This window comes from Anolis carolinensis, chromosome 2 (assembly GCF_035594765.1).
Source record: "Anolis carolinensis isolate JA03-04 chromosome 2, rAnoCar3.1.pri, whole genome shotgun sequence".
NCBI classification, from domain to species: domain Eukaryota; kingdom Metazoa; phylum Chordata; class Lepidosauria; order Squamata; family Dactyloidae; genus Anolis; species Anolis carolinensis.
Genome location: NC_085842.1, coordinates 308762256 through 308779855, shown reverse-complemented (window position 1 = coordinate 308779855; position 17600 = coordinate 308762256). Strand labels below are relative to the sequence as shown.

The 17600-nt window shown below is 38.2% G+C and overlaps 2 protein-coding genes across 4 annotated transcripts in view; one reads left to right on the top strand and one right to left on the bottom strand.

Annotated features, from left to right (window-relative positions):
• rab27b (RAB27B, member RAS oncogene family) overlaps nt 1-11745 on the top strand; it is a 175856-nt gene extending 164111 nt beyond the window's left edge. For all 3 annotated transcript variants that reach the window (XM_062974252.1, XM_008115109.3, XM_003223663.4), the window contains 4 exons: nt 1295-1380; nt 3795-3898; nt 4883-5006; nt 6517-11745. In XM_062974252.1, coding sequence (XP_062830322.1) covers nt 1295-1380; nt 3795-3898; nt 4883-5006; nt 6517-6706 — 504 coding nt within the window. In that variant the 3' untranslated portion in view covers nt 6707-11745. The remainder of the gene's footprint in view (nt 1-1294; nt 1381-3794; nt 3899-4882; nt 5007-6516) is intronic.
• Nucleotides 11746-14477: 2732 nt separating this feature from the next.
• The window catches only part of ccdc68 (coiled-coil domain containing 68), a 39612-nt gene continuing 36489 nt past the window's right edge, over nt 14478-17600 (bottom strand). The window contains exon 12 of the mRNA XM_003223655.4: nt 14478-16928. Within this exon, the coding sequence (XP_003223703.2) occupies nt 16880-16928 (49 nt within the window). The 3' untranslated portion in view covers nt 14478-16879. The remainder of the gene's footprint in view (nt 16929-17600) is intronic.

The window sequence follows — 17600 nt, the reverse complement described above, 5'->3', positions numbered from 1 at the left end:
AACCCATTATAGCACAGCACTAGCTCACTCCAGTGGCAAGGAGGATATACTGATGGCATCTAGCACTAAAGTCTTTAATGACCACACAGTTATCCACATACATAAACTGAACATAAATGGATTGAGCAATGTGATCTGATCCAAAACATCATTACTAAATCCAAAATTAAATTGCTATTGAGTTTCATAAAATGTAACACACATTTTAGTGAGCAGAGAATCTCAGACCTTTGGATATTCAAAAATGTGTTTATCCACATACAGTAGAGTCTTGCTTATCCAACACTCGCAATCCAACATTCTGGATTATCCAACGCATTTTGTAGTCAATGTTTTCAATACATAGTGATATTTTGGTGCTAAACTCGTAAATACAGTAATTACTACATAGCATTACTGTGTATTGAACTACTTTTTCTGTCAAATTTGTTGTATAACATGATGTTTTGGTGCTTAATTTGTAAAATCATAACCTAATTTAATGTTTAATAGGCTTTTCCTTAATCTCTCCTTTATTATCCAACATATTCGCTTATCCAACATTCTGCCAGCCTGTTTACATTGGATAAGTGAGACTCTACTGTACATACTCTACATGTTAAAAAAGGCAACACCATGCTTGCTGGATGAGGTAGAATACCACCACCTCATTGTGTCCTCCAGCCACCCTTCCACCTTCATTCCACCTCGACCCCACTTTGGACATAGAACACATGTTGCAAAAAAATTGTCCTTTAAAAATGTGGAGAGGAAAAGGGTTTTTTAAACATTATATTAAAGCCCTCAGGTGCCAAAAACAAGTGTTTTCATTTTGAACCTGGAGGGACATCATGTGTTCAAACGGGATCGGCATCAAGGTAACGATGAATTATTTTGCATAGTAATTTCCTCATGTTGTAATCAGAACAGCTGAAAGAGCATCATTGGTCCAAGGGTATCCAGGAAGCCTCACGGTCAAGTCCAGGGAGCTTAAGTCAGGTTCAAATCAAAATCTCTCCAGTTCTGTCTAATGCTGTATTCACTACATATACTACAATGACTCTCTCCTGCTAACATTGTTACAAGAAATGTAAATGTACTTGTTTAAGGTGTTGATTGGCTACAACATATTTCTTAAGCATGAAATAACTACATTTCAGCATCTGATGACATCTCCTCTGATGAATGGTCAATTTGTATTCTCATTACAATAATCAGTTTTCTGTTATTGCCCTTAATGAGGTTGTGTTGCATGAGTGAGCAAATGATTCCCTCTGTCTAAATAAACAGCTGTGCTGCCTTTGTTGTGTTTCAGATGTACAACAGCCGGGGGTCAAATGGATCTCCTGGGAAAACCTTTAAGGTTCATCTTCAGCTCTGGGACACAGCTGGGCAAGAAAGGTAAGGCATATGACCTTTAGCTCTCTGATGTAGGTATGATGGGAAGAACAAATGAGTCCTGTTTATATCTGAGTGTCCCTCCCCCTCAGAACTTGAAATATCATCTGTGTACTTAGAAAATGTGTACTTAGTTAGTTGTGGAATGCATTAGAAGAAAACCTTTTGCCAAATCCCATGGGCCAGAAACATTTTGATTTCCTATTGTTAACTATATAGAACTGCCAGGGCTATAATCTATTAGGGTTATGATCTAATCAGTTGACTAAAGACTTATTTAATTATGTGACAGCTCTAGTAATGATGAAGATAAGCAATGGTATTTTAGTCTTAACTTGGACTACCGTGTTTCCCCAAAAATAAGACAGTGTCTCATATTAATTTTTGCTCCCAAAGATGCGCTAGGTCTTATTTTCAGGGGATGTTTTAGTTTTCCATGAAGAAGAATTCACATTTATTGTTGAACTAAAAAATGAACATTTATTATATACTGTACAGTAGTTGTTATCACAAACCAGCATAACCAGATAAACTGTGAATCCTATCAAGAATTTCTTGTTACTACCATTATTTCCATGTACAACACTCTATGGTACTTACATTTACCGATCCTGCATGCTCTGGTGTTCTGTTCAGCAGGCATGCTTCCAAACAAAAACTTTGCTAGGTCTTACTTTCAGGGGAGGCCTTATATTTAGCAATTCAGCAAAACCTCTGCTAGGTCTTATTTTCTGGGGATGTCTTATTTTCGGGGAAACAGGTTATGCTTGATGGTGTGTGAACAAGGCTGAACAGATCAATGTGAGCAAATGTGAAAGGGGACTATTGTAGGCTCCTAGGAGGTCTGGTTGTCTGTTCTTGTCAGAATGCTATTAGTTCACTTATTTTCTAGTGTCTCACAGTGGTGGTAAGAAAAGATAGACAAAATCTGCAGGCTCTGAGCAGTTTTTCTCCAATCCAGGCAAGTTTCAATTTACCTTGGATCGCATTCCTGGATTCACATTGTAAATTGAGACTGATGTAAACTGAAGAATCCAGTCCCATAGGGAATCACTGGCAATCAGTGTTCCAATGGAGCTAACAAAGTTAGCAATTTTATTCAACCTATCACCAGTTTTATTAGGGTTTACAATATAAAACATCAGAGAGATTTTATAGTACTTTTGAGACTGAAGAGAAAGAAGCTGATAGCATAAGCTTTCATAGACTTAAGGCTTCTTCCTCAGATGCTTGAAAGGGGAAGTAGACAAATCTGCAAGCTCATATGCTATCAGCCTTATTCTCTCAGTCTCAAAGGTGCTACCGTAAGAAGTCCCTTTGCACACTGAAATTTTGGACTAACATCTGAGTTTATCTACTCCAGACTATAGCAATGCAGGAACTACTAATCCCAAAGGAGTTTGGCTGGAGTGAGCTTGCTTTCAGAGGATCACTTAGAGTAGAAAGCAGTTGATAAGAACAGTCTCCTAATGTGCCTTCTCCAGCAAGCTTTCCAGGTGGAGAAAGCCCATATGAGAAAGGGTCAGCACATCTGCTTGTTCTGAACTAGGTGCAAAAGGCACCCTTTCCTGTTGCCCTGATTTGTAAAGAGAGCAGACTCCTGATGCTCATTCCCACCTAAGCATGCTCAGGAACTTCCTTTGGGCTGTACATAACCCCAAGATTCAAGTTTCTTCCTCCTCCTCATGCCTTCTAAGCAGCCAAAGGGAACCCCTTTCTCCAAACAACTGCAAGATTCAAGTTTCTTCATCCCCCTCCTGCTTCCCCTTTTAAGCAGGCAAAGAATCATAAGAATTGGAAGAGGCCACAAAGGCCATCTGAGACTCTTTCCTTCCAACAATGCCAAGCTTCTTTCTCCCCATCTCTGTTCCTCCAACCTAGGCAAGTAAAAGAAACTCAGCCACTTTTTTTTACACAAAACTCCATCTCAAAACTTTGAACAACTTTGTTTCACTTTAACCTCCTTGCCCTTTCACCTCTTCTTCCTTACTCTCCCAACTTGCTCATCCACAGAAGTGCACTTGAAGAATTATGCATTGTGGGTGAAATGTTTATTTATTTATATTTATGGGGATACATAGTACATTTGAAATATTGTAAACTAAGGCAATGTGGATTGTCACTTGCTTGTACCTTATTTCATGCAGTCTTTTTTTTCTCCTGACTACATCAGTACAGTTATTGTTCGTGTAGTATAACACTTTATTTGCAGGAACATTTTAATAACAGTGAATCTCGGAATATAAACTTGTCTTTGCCGCCCCACTCCCCATCCCAAAGAGAGTATTAAACTGTTCCTTTCCCATTTATCTTTTTGATTTCAGCACCATGAAGCTATGCAGCAGAGAAAGATGTGCCTTCTGAATTTTCAAACCCATTCTGTATGTTGATCCTCTCACTTTTTTTTCTCTTGGCAGATTCAGAAGTCTCACGACTGCATTTTTCAGAGATGCCATGGGCTTCTTGTTAATGTTTGATCTCACCAGTCAACAGAGCTTCTTAAATGTCAGGAACTGGATGAGTAAGTGAAGGGAACAGACGCCTCTCTTGGCCTTGAGTGGTTTTAGATTAGACTGGATTGCATCTGTCATCCTTCATATAGTGAGATTCCCTGTATGAGATAGAATGTCTTGCTTAGCATATTGTAATATATATATATATATATATATATATATATATATATATATATATATTCTTGCACCACATCAAGTGACACATGAAGCCCTCCCCTCCCAAAGCTATAGCAAAATGTAAAGGTTTTCCCTGACATTAAGTCCAGTCATGTCTGACTCTGGGGGTTGGTGCTCATCTCCATTTCTAAGCCGAAGAGCCGGCGTTGTCCGTAGACACCTCCAAGGTCATGTGGCCGGCATGACTGCATGGAGCACTGTTACCTTCCCACCAGAGCGGTACCTATTGATCTAGTCACATTGGCATGTTTTTGAACTACTAGGTTGGCAGAAGCTAGAGCTAACAGCAGGCACTCACTCCGCTATATCTTTACTAAAAACTTAACAGGTACATTCCAAGATCTGTTTGTAGACTCCCTTTGAATATCTGATTAGTTATTAAGGGAAACAGTGTTAATACAAAAAAATTGGATCTGACCCAACAACCTGTTCCATGCCGTTTTCTTGCTCCAAAACAATATTCACTATCATGCCTGTTTGTGAAAAATTGGGATTATATTGGTTATCCTACAAGACTGCTGTAAACATTATTAGGACAGTACATTTGAAGGGCTTTGAGTATTTAAAATCCACTGTATACATTTGATTTATTCCATGAAAAAAGTAGAAATGCCATGATTTTTAGATAATTAATGCCTCTTCACTGTCTTTCTTTCATTTTTATTCCATTTCTCTTACACGAAACTTATAAAAAACTGTCATACATTTTATTCCATTTCTCTTACAGGTAACTTATAAAAAACTGTCATACAGTTTTTACTGCTCTGTTTGAACTAGCAATTTTTAAAAAACAGGATTTGTTTTGTTTTCATTAGGTCAACTACAGGCGAATGCTTATTGCGAGAGCCCAGACATAGTATTAATTGGAAATAAAGCTGACTTGTCAGATCAGAGAGAGGTGAACGAAAGACAAGCAAAAGACCTTGCAGACAAATACGGGTGAGCCAGTGTTCTTTCTTAACAGCCACACGAATGGCAATGAGCTCATTGGTTATGCCATTGATGGATTTAGGATGTGGTGGTATACACATTCAAGTCTCTTCCAAATATCTTTTTATTCAGTTGAAGGCAATTCATTGCCTATATTTGCACCAATATATGACATATTGCATGATTTCATATTAGTGCAAACGAAAGTTGGTCCAAATTACATGCTGATCTGAAGTTCAGGCATAGGCATAGCTCTATCCTTCCCACTGTCCCAACCACGACAGCCATTGAATGGCTCGAGGGGTGCACCATAAAGCTCCCAGCTGAAAACCGGAATTGCTGGCAGTGCTTCTAGCTGACCATCTCTATCCTATTTTTCTCATGAGAACCCGAGGACCCTTTTGGTCCACCAACATGTTTCCAGACCATGGTTTTCCATTGTCATCAAGGGTTCCTAAACATTAGCACTTAACTCTTCCCATACATATTTCTCTTTTGGCACAACATTTCTGTAAAAAAATTCAGAATTCTAAGGGAATTTTGCGTAGTGGTTCAGATTTTGAAGTAAAACTCTAGAGAGCAGGGTTTGAATCTCTGCTCAGCCATGAAAACAAACTGGATGGCTGTGAGGAAATCACACAGCTTCAGAAAACTTGAAGGCACACAACAACAAAGTCGTTTAAAAATGGGATTTTGATGGAGATGCATAGCATTTCTTCTTCTCTATATAAGACATACATTTGTTTTTCCTCTTGCTTCTAGAAGCACTGTAATAATGAGGAGTTTCAGGTACCACCTTTGATGTGTTAACTGATGTGGGGCCGGGCTGTGGCACAGGCTGGTAAACAGCTGCTGCAACAAATCACTCTGACCATGAGGTCATGAGTTCGAGGCCAGCCCGTGGCGGGGTGAGCACCCGTCAATTAAAAATAAAATATAGCCCCTGCTTGTTGCTGACCTAGCAACCCGAAAGATAGTTGCATCTATCAAGTAGGAAATAAGGTACCACTTATAAAAGTGGGGAGGCAAGTTTAACTAATTTACAACGTTGGAATGAGGAAGTGAGGAAGTGCCATCAGAGTGGATGATGAAGCAGCTGCTCCCCCCTGTGGCCAGAATCGAATATCCCCTCAGGATAAGGTTAAATTGCCTCTGTGTCTGTCTGTGTGTTGTCTCTGTCTCGGTTCGATGTGTTTATGGGCATTGAATGTTTGCCCTGTATGTACATAATGTGATCCGCCCTGAGTCCCCTTCCGGGTGAGAAGGGCAGAATGTAAATACTGTAAATAAATAATAAATAAATAAAGAGCAGAGAGTCAAAGAAGGTTTATTTAAACATGCTCACAGAAAAGGAGCTGAAGGCCCATGATGTGGCTGTATTGAGGCCGAAACAATTTTACATGGTGGAAGATCATGCAGGGTTCTTATTTAAGTTGTTCTTTGAAAGAAAGAACTGTGTATAAGTGTAATAAATGTTCCACTTTAATAAATGTTCCACTAATATTTCCTCTTTTTTTAGCATCCCATACTTTGAAACAAGTGCAGCTACTGGCCAGAATGTGGAGCAGGCCGTAGAAACCCTTTTGGACTTGATAATGAAGCGCATGGAACAGTGTGTTGACAAGTCTCAAGCCTCTGACACAGCCAATGGGGGAAGTTCAGGGAAGCTGGCTTCCGGAAAATCAGAAGAAAAGAGGTGTGCTTGTTGACTTCATTGCTTGAGCTGAGGAGAAAGAATGAAAATATGTCCAATCAGAAAAAGACAGTTTGATCAACCACTGAATTGAACCCTGGAAGCTCCTGTGGATTACATGGGACAGCTGTTATTGTCTTAAGCCTGATATGTTTTGATACTGAGAGAGTCATATTTGAACAGATGCTCCCTTTACCGTGCCATCTTCATGAATAAAAAACCCAAAGGCCCTCATCTTCTCAGTACCATTAGTTTAGTAAATAGATGAAATACTTACTTATTTGAGAGAAAACATTATTGAAATGTTAGAAGACAGTTTTATGATCAGGTAAGAAGTCAGCCTTGAGGCCTATATCATCACATTGAATGCCTTCTACTACAGTATACATTTTGCATTTGCTAAAGACAGGTTGTGAAAAAAGAGTGTTTATTTAACATGGATTATTATAAATGACTGTAAAAAAATCCAAAAGATTTTGCAGTTTTATTCAGCTGCCTAAGCTCTCAATTCATAATGTGGGGTCCTCTTACAAAACAAAGTCAGGGAGCGAAATAACACTCTATATTAGTCGAGAGAGATGTGGACTTACAAGAGAAAGATGTCCAGAAATTTTGTTACATTGTTGAAAAGGAACAAATATATAATGGTAGTTTTAAAGACTGGAAAGTTTTCCACAACCTGAAAGGTATTACCTATGTTTTTAAACACTCTGGCCAAGCATATGAGATTTCTGTTCCAATAACATGCACACACTTTCCCCAATGACACTAGAATTGTGATATTAGAGTCCCCTTTCTGTACAGGAAAAAGGAAACTAGGAAGGAATATCCATTAAGGTCCATACAAATTCAATTACTTTTCTTTCCTCATCCGTGTAATTTTATTTTTATTTTACAAGTGGGTACTCCAGAATTTTGAAGCATTTAAACTTAGAAAGGTTGAAAAACAGAGAGATGGAAGAATGAGGTAGATTCCAATATTGTAGATAGACCAGCTGTTGAGGAACATGTATAACTTAAAGCCAAATGTGATAGGACAGTGATATTCTAAATTTGTCTTCTCAAATAAAAGTTCAGTAACTTTCCTTCTATTGTGTTCCCAAGGCCCTATCTTGCTTCTTGAGTTTGAATAAGACTGAATAGAATGAAAACAGCTCTTAAGCAGTGTGGTCTAAATCCCATTATTAATCCTGGTTTGAGTAACTAATTGGAGCAAGGGAAATTACAGATGTGTTGACTAATATTTGATTCAGTCTACTTGAGTTGGGATTAGCAGTTGGATTTAGGGATTTAGCCTATTGGTCTTTGCCTTTTTCTTCATCTTGCCTGTCTTGGTGTCATACCTTTACTTTTCTTTCCAAAATTGGCTGCCATAGCCTGACGCTATTATCTAATTTTGGAAAGTTTGTCTTACTAGGAAGGAATGATCTTGTATTAGTCCAATGCAAAAATGGATATACCTACTAGTTGATCCCAAATATTTTCACTTTTGAAGTCTATATATGCAATGATTAATGAGACAAAGAAATGATAATTTTGTGGGATAATGTGCAACATAAAGTTTTTCTTCATTTTCATTCCATTTCTTTGCTCAAAACAGCTTAACATAATGGCAACAATTGGCAAACATAGTTATGAAGGTATAACAAGATCTCTATGCCTGAGTCTCCCAATGTTACCCCTACAAGCCTTTCCACTCCACACCAACATCGTCATTTCTTCGTTTCCAAAAAGTGGAAGGGATGAGCAGGATTTTCCCTGTATTATCTATCCTGCATATGCCTTTTACAGTATGTCCAGCTGCAGAAAAAGAGCTGGATATATCCTTGCTCATTTCCTAATATCTAACAACATGGAATTGGGTATTTGGGGGAGGGGGAGGGGAGAGAAGAAACTACACTGGTCAAAAGATTGGTGTTTTTTCCGAAGTGGGAGACTTTGAGGCATTATGTGGTGGGAAGAGACTTCTGACCTGTACAATCACCATAAAAGTGAGTTGTAACAGCAGGAACCAGACTCACCCCATTGTAATTCATGATGGAGGTTCAGACAATACGTTCAATATGTATTCTAAGTCTTGAGAAACTCTTGTTTTTTTAAAACCCATTATTAACGCCTTCTTGCAAAGTTAGCCTCTTTATTGCTAGTGTTGCCTTTATCAGCATTGTTAAACGAGTTCATGTCGTCATAGAGAAAACACGTTTTACACCAGAGAAAGAACAGACTACTCAACTTGGATTCAGAGTATCTTGCTTGAGATTAATGACTTGAGTAAGTGTGGGTGTTTTAATTCACTCAAAAAGAGTAATGGATTCTAAATTCATTAAAAGGGATAATCTTCTCTGCTGCACAGTCTTATGTTATAAAAGTTGATGTGAGGAACATTTTGTCTCCTTTTTTCTACCACCCTCTCGTGATTTCATACTGGCTTTCCTACTGAAAATTTAAAGATTCACACAATGTATATTTGACCTTAATGTGCACTCTCAGTATTCTAAAGTTCTGAATACTTTTCCTTAACCTCGCCTTACTTTTTCTATTGCCAGAAAGGTCATCTGTAGAATTGATACACATGAATGACCTTAATTGAGAGGTTCCAGGTTATTTTTAGGGAGTTGCACTTCACTGATTTTTAAGAGGTTTTTCATCGTCTAGCTTGTCTGTGTGGTCTTTCTGACACTTAAGTTCTATAGTGGAAGGACACAGGCACTGATATTTCAATGCAAAGTGTGTTGCGCTGGAATGCATATTTCGACTGCCATTTTTCCTAATTTTGAATAGCAGACTAAAATACTTTAAGTCATGTTGCCATCTTGTTCTACTTCATCGTGGACTGTTCTCTAGAATAACAGTACCCCATGGCTTCTGAGTACCAACACTATGGTAACAAAATCTGGGTTATTAGCACTCCTGCATGATCTTAGGACTAAGTCTGTAGAGGCCCATTCACCTAAATTCCCTAATCTTAGGCCAGCATAATGTATGTCATCATGCCAATATTCTATCAACCCATGCCCACTTGCTCATATGAAATATTTCTGTTGTAAACTCTCGAGCCTTTGCATGCAGAAGATTGAGAGGTGGAAAAACAATAGCATATTCCTCCCCAGCAAAAGAGCACAATGTCAATCCTTTTGTAGTTATTGGCAACTCAGATGCAAATTCCCACATTGGTTCTATATTAACAACTCACTATTGGAGCAAACCAGAAGGCTGCTGTGATTTCCACAGTCAAATTAATTTAAACCTTTCAATTATATCTCTTCTGATTCATTTTGTTCTACATAATTAATCTTCCATAGCACTCTGTGATCCCAACACCTCATCCCTACCTCAAAATAGCTGGAAATGAAGATGGAAGGTACACTAGGTAAGCATAATCAGGCAATAGTTTGCTCTCACATTTCCAACACTAGCTGCTTAACAAAACATCCATTGAAAGCATTGGAATACCAGAATAAATCTCATCTGCAGACCATGAATCAATAATTGTCAGGGCAGTAGGAAAGCTGATATGAAAATAAAAGGTGGCATTCCAATTGCAGTCCTCTGTCTGCTCTACTTAAAATTATGGCAACAGCAATTGCTCTTCAATATACGTTGTGATTATTGGCAGCAAAACCTGAGAAAGGGAGAGGAGAACCTATGACTGATGGCATGTGAAGCATGGCTGTATTTGGAGAAGCCTGTAGAGAATTAAAAATGTCCCTGACAGCATTTATCTGAGAAGGAAAAGATATTGTGTGCTGCTGGATAGTAAACAAGATGTTGTCCACCTAGACCGAGGATTAGGTTAGTATCAGTTGGATCTCAAGAAAAATTCATTACCTCATTTCGAACTGGCTTTTATACAAACAGAAGAGTATTTCCATCTCAAACCTGCAAGAGTTTTTAACCTTGTGCTTTTGTTATTCTCCATGCTACCACCTGAAGAATCGTCAGTGATGGTCTGCCATTACATTGAGTATTGTTTGCAGTCTTTGAACGACTGCTCTTGGAGAACTTGGCATGTTCTGTGACTTCTCCCAGGAAGCATTTATATAGCACTCTTATTCTCCATAGGAAAGATCAACACATAGGATGGGAATTTCTACCTTGTAGTGAAGGTCAAACTAATATCAGATTGTGTGTGTAACTAAAGAAGGAAATTCAGAAGACCCAAGTTAACACAGTGAAGAGACACATAATTTTAACCAAGACTACAAGAGGTGGTTGGAACCTTATTATTTTAGTGTGGTTAGCATTGCACTAAGAATCATTCATGCAAGTAAAGAGATGTGTGTGGAATATTATCTGCAATTAGCACACTTTCATTTTGACTGTGTTGTACCTGTGACCTGCCTTCCCCACTTCAAAACATCTAGGCGTAGATGTGGGGATTAGGTAGTGCTAAGCAGTACATGCCACTTGTGCACTTTAAAAACTGTTTTTCTTCCTTTTCAGAGAAGAGTAGGTGGCAGCCTTTATGTTCTACAGCTAATTTCATGTCAACCATTTAAACTGAGTCTTCATTGAATATTTTTCTTCTCTAAATGTCCATTCTTCCTGCACAATAGGCCTTTCAGTGTACATAACTATATAATTTAAGATACGCCATGTATCTTGCCTGAATATATTTATTGAATTCTTTTCAAATTTTTGTATTCTTTGTCTTTCTGATTTAACACTAACAACCTTCTAGTCAATCAATTGCTTTTTTTTGGTTGGGAGGATATTCTTTGTTTTGTGGATTTCCCCACTCTGTTAGATAACTCCAAGCATGTTTTATGTTGGTCTATGCGGCAGGTCTGTAAATGTCAAAACACAATACATTCTTGAATGTGGAGGTTTTTATTATACGTCTCTTGGTAGACTGTGATACCAGCATAACAATGTCAGTCATTACTTTGTTGTATCAAAGTACTCGTGGCTTTAAAATAATATCTATATACACATGCACACTGTCACAATTTCTTTACTGGTGTCTGGGTTTGTATAATATGGTCAAGGAATGTAATCTTGTGATTTCATTTCTGCGCTGTTCTTTTAAAAGAATTAAAAGGAATACATTTTTAATCAGTAGTGGACTGTTTTATTTGAGAGCAAAAGTCATTATGTGCGTGAATGATGTCATCACGAACTATTTAAATTCAGACCATTTACAAATTGGAACATGGTGCCAATTTTACAGACAAATTAGTCCCTTTTGGTTCCCTTGTTGCAAAGGATGTTGACAATGCACCCATGTACCTTTGAAAGAAATTACTTTAAAGTATTATGACCCTTAATGTTTGAGATGTTAATGTTTAATGTTTGAGATTATTATTAGAAGATCCATTATGGTAACATTATATTCATGCAACTAGCTTGTTGGTTTGGTTTTACATTTTATAGCAGTCACTTGAAAAAACAATATTTTGAATAGGCCATGATGTATCAGAAGAGTTGCCTATCCGAAGAGGAAGATGGGAATTTATCCTGTTATGACTATTGTTTCTCAGTTTCAAAGGTGCTACAGAATTCCTTTGTAGTACCTTTATGCTTACATGACATTATGATACATAACAATACTTTGCATGAAGCTTGGGCTCTACATTAAGAGTATACCTTTCAAACCTCTTTTTCTTTTACACCAGTCTCTAAAAAGTTTTTGATTTTATTGAAATATTTGGATTTTTGGCTTCTATATTTTCTTAACTCAACTCTGTTGAATGGCAGGCTCAGAATATTATTTGATGTTATAATTTGCCTTATTTTTAATTCCTGGAGGCAGCTCAGCAACTATCCTGCTGGGCCTACTAAATAAGTCATATGCAAGCATGTAGGAGAGTTCCTTGTAAATCTTTAATAATGTCAGTGATTCCAACGCTTCAATTGAGAATATGTTTAAAAATTAGAACATATTTATCTCAGTTTGCAAAAATATATAGACATTTTTGAAAATGCTCATGAATGAAAAAGTTAGGGAGAGCTGAAAGTGTTAAGCCTCCTCTCGATGAGATCAAATCAAAATTGACATTTTCCAGACATTGCCTGAGAGTGAATAAACCTCAGTGGAATTTCAAGATCTAGCTTCACGTCCCCACTGAGACATGAAAGTCTCAATTACCTGCGCTACTCATTCTTTCACTGCTGTCCTACCTGCAAAGTTGATAGACAGACAGGGGATGGGACAGTATGTGCTGCCTTGAGGTTAATGAAATAAACTCAAATATAGGCCACGAGCTTGTATCATGTGTTGTGATATGTAACTTTATGGTGATGGAACTGACCCTATTAGAGAACTGCAGTGAGGTCAGTCAATGAGACTGAAGCAAAACATACAGTTTAGAACTGATGCTCCCACTGTATGGCAGAGTACTGCATAATATTTCCTATCTATATATATAAAAGAGTGATGGCATCAGGGCAGCGGACAAAGCAACAAATCTACAGGCCCCCCAACCTCGAAATTTGACAACACAACCCATCATTGATGGCTCTAGGTTGATACAACAAAAAGAAAAGAAAAATAAAGTCCTAATTACAGGGAGAGGAATAATGGTTTTTATCCAATTGCTGCCAGTTTGAAGGCTAAGCTCTGCCCACTTGGTCTCCTAGCAACCTACTCAGCCAAGGGGACAGGCAGAGTTAGGCCTCACTTAGGCCTCTTCCACAGATTATCAGATTTTAACTGGATTATATGGCAGTGTAGACTCAAGGCCCTTCCACACAGCTATATAACCCATTTAGAATCTTATATTATCTGCTTTGAACTGGATTATCTTGACTCCACACTGCCATATAATCCACTTCAGTGTGCATACTAAACATAAAGACAACCATACAACAGACATTCAATACCACCACTACCTCAACAATTTCTCACCAACACCACCAGACAACGCCACAGCAACGCGTGGCCGGGCACAGCTAGTTATACAATATAGGCTCCCACTGCAGAATGGAGTACCACAAAAATTGGGATTTTTTTCTGGCCAGACATAATCCATCCATTACCTTTCATTGCCCTCTATTATGGATTACCATTGCCTTGTGGCTTTGTTGGGGATTGTTGCCCCTGCAGCCCTGCCATGCACTGTCATTGGGCAAAGGTGGATGGTCCATAATGTTGTATGTTGACACCACTGCACACAACCACACTGTTTTCTCCACTGGTGCCATTGTCCCAATGAAATATCTATGACAATGCTCTCCTTCTGGGAATACAACTGCATAATGCCACAATTCTGAACTCCGCAACTGTATGTTGGTTTGGGACATCATAAGTTCCCAACTAGATGCCAGCTAGAAATGTAAGAAGCAAGCAAACTAAGGAAGAGAAAATCTACATGACAAGACATTTGCATCGTCAAAAACTCGAGAGGTCGATGTATTGCGTCAAATAATTATCTTGCCTTTGTCTATCCCAAGCTGCTCAAGTTAATTTCATGCCAACTAAAGACAATCAATTGAGGTTTGGGGGTATAAAAGACAGAGACAGTGTACAGATTTGTTTAAACAGCTCACAGGTCTTCAATGTTCTTTCAGGCAGCACATATCTTTGGAGAATTGTATTTTTTTTTAATCACAGTATCACAGCATTACGATTCTGCAAGGAAAACTTGCTTGATCTCACCTGAGGTCACAATGAATGGTTTTTCCATAGCTTTCTCTGTAATTTAACAGCAGAAGCTTTCATGTAGACATAGTTGCCAAACTGAAGACATAATCAATGAGTTTGTCTAATGCCCTTCTTGAACTGAAAGATGCATGCCCAGATTATTGAAAGGTTGCTGATGTTCTCACAGAAATTTGACCATCATTTTGTTAAAACAAAGGGATATTTTATTTATTTATTTATTAAAATACATATACACTGCTTTTCCAAAACAGGAATATCTAATATGGCATAAAAAACAGTAAACGGGTGCCTCTGTGTCATACAACACACCCGCTAATCCTGCTTCAAATGGGGTCCAGAATTCCCCTCATTTCAATAGTACTTTACCTTCAAGCAACCTCACCGCTAACTAACCGATTCTGTACTGTCAATCCTCTTTCAATTTCACAGCATCAGAAGGGATCACAAGGACTATCTTGTCCAAGCCTCTGTCATTCAGAAACACTCACCCAAACCAGGGTTGGCAGACTGGATCTTGGACACAGTTCCAGTAACTTTAAACTCTAACAATTATAAGTTATAATAACTACAGCAACTAAAGGTCCCGTAACACTCTGCAGTTATAATGCTATGGTTCCACTTTCCACTATGGAAGCCTGGGGTTTGCAATTTTAGGAGAAGCAGTAAGTCTCTCTCTAAACTACAAATCCCAAGATTCCATGAGATGAAGACTTGGTGGTTAAAGCAGAATCAAACTGCTGTGAGAATGCAGTGTGAAAGGGCTGCAAGATAGCCAAACCATGTAATTTTTATAAGGCAACATTATGGCTCTAAAATAAACAAACATAGGTGATCCTGCCAGATTTCAGGATCTGTTTCAGTCTTGCCAGGTGCAGCAGAACAATTAAACTTCCTTTCTCATCCTTTCTGCACTAGGCAGGGGCTTTCTATTTTCCTGAGCTCTATAAATGAATCTTTAATCCTGCTGGCGGGTTTATGCTGCTTAAATAGTTTTGTGGCTTCCATTTAATGTTAATTTTTTTTGCATTTACATTCTAATTGTTCGGATCTTTTTCTAGATAGACCTTGGAAAAATATAATTTAGGGCATAAAATACATATAGTTAATCAATAAATAACCACGAACCTTATTCTTCATTTAATTTAACAGGACTTAACACTGACACCATATCCTGTGGCATAATTCCAGCCAAATTTACAGCCTGGTCCTATTCATGTTCACTCAACAGTAAACTCCTACTGTGCTCAATGGGGCTTACCACCTAATAAGTACACTTGAAATGGCACTCTGAAACAATTTTAGCATCTACTGTTACAGTGGGAGAAATACATGATTAATTCAACCATTTAAACTCAGTGAGAAGCAGGAACATTTAACTGTGCCTGGACTGAGTCTGCTATACTTTCCTATGTCTAGTTGATACAATCTTGTTCGGTATTATATAAGCTTGTTATGGTTGGTAATACACATCGTAAAACACTGAAGTGTGATCATAAAGGAAAGGTATATATCCATCTGAGCTTGAAAATGTTCCTTTTTTTTTTTTTTTTGGACAACAGCACCCAGAATTTCTAGTTAGTAAAGGCAATGAATGACTGTTAGGGGATTCTGTGAGGCGCTATCATTCAAATAGAGAACATTTTCAAGTTCTGATTTCCACTACAAACATTTCAACAACACTGCAGCAGCCATGGCTCCTGATAAAATACCATAGAGACTGTAAATTTGTGAGATGTCGATCATTTCTGTTGACGTACATTCACACATGCTGAATATGTGCATGCCAACACAGGCTGGAAACTTATTGGTGCCCTACATTGCACAATGGTGGGATAAAGAACTTTTGGCAGTGGCTGAAAGTGGTGCCAAGGGGATGGATGGCAGAGAAAGCAATCCCTGTTATCAAAACAAACTGCTGTTCCTGATTTTGAGCAGCTCACAACTCCGCAGGGCAGCTTGCTGTCCTGAGACAGATAGTCTTTGCTGACATCCCCTCATTGAATGTCCATTCTCAGGATACCCTAAAAAGGGAAACGATGCCATGATACAGAAATCATATCATACGAGTCATCCCTGAAATAGGCAATTTGGGGGAGTTTGCCACTACAAACCTTGGCTTAAGTTTACTGTGGGTGGATCAGTCCATCACAGCTATTTTTCTCCTCTTTTGCATCATTATATCTGAGATAACTTTCTGGGCTTAGATTCAGCCTTGTTAACTCTCCATATGTTCTCCAGCATAGATGAATGTGCTGTTCATCACACACAGAACTGGCTTGATGAAATCTATTCAGTATAGATGAATCAGTGCTGATGGCAGTGCGTTGATAGGAATATGCACAACTCTACCATTGAGTCTTTATAAATAAATTAAAAGTAAACAATCTGTCTTTCACATCTGAACATTTGCTCTCTTCATTGAAAAGCCTGGGATTCCATCTTTGTTCCAGTGAGTCCAGAAGCTCAAACATGTTATGAGATTTCCTGTACAGCATATTTCAAACAAAATTGCACAGGAGGTTTATCCTTGAATGGAAAACAATAGAAGAATGATCTGGGAAAAGGTCTACGTTTCCTAGGAATCCTTCATCTGCGTAGTCTGGATATCATGGTATATGGTAAACCTGCATCCAACCTGTAGGAACAAGGAGATGATTACAAATGAGCATGATATTCTTATAGGGAAGATGTAACTTAGTGTGTGCAAAATAATCTTGCGGCAAGGCCATGGCTAAAATCCTGCTGGCCCAAATACAGAAGATCCACTGAATCATCAGAGGAGCCAAAAATGGGTAAATCTAATTGAATCAATGGCTCTGTTGTAGTTTACACTGACACTTCATCCTATACCCATGTAATGAGTTTGGAGGTTGATTTTAAGAATTATATTAGGTTAATATTCAATCCAATCAACAGACTGCCTGCCAACAGTGTCTAGCTGCATGTCTCATACAAATTTACTGATATTATAAAACACAATATTAATAGCTATTCCATGAGATACGCCTTCAGCTTTGTGAAATAATTTTTAAAAAGAAGTTGAATTATATGACATGAAAGCTAACCGATCTTCCCTTTTCAGATTATTTTATATTTTCCAACATTCCTCAAAATATGAAGGTGGAAATGTGTAGTGGGTGTAGTTACCCACATTTTGTTGATTCACAATTCCCATTGCCCCAATGTGGGAATTGCTTTCTGAGATCATTTGGACAGCCACATGTTCCCCATCTCTCCTCTTATCCATATATTTATTTATATCATCACATAACAACACATTGACTAATAAGACACATTTTGTTTTGAA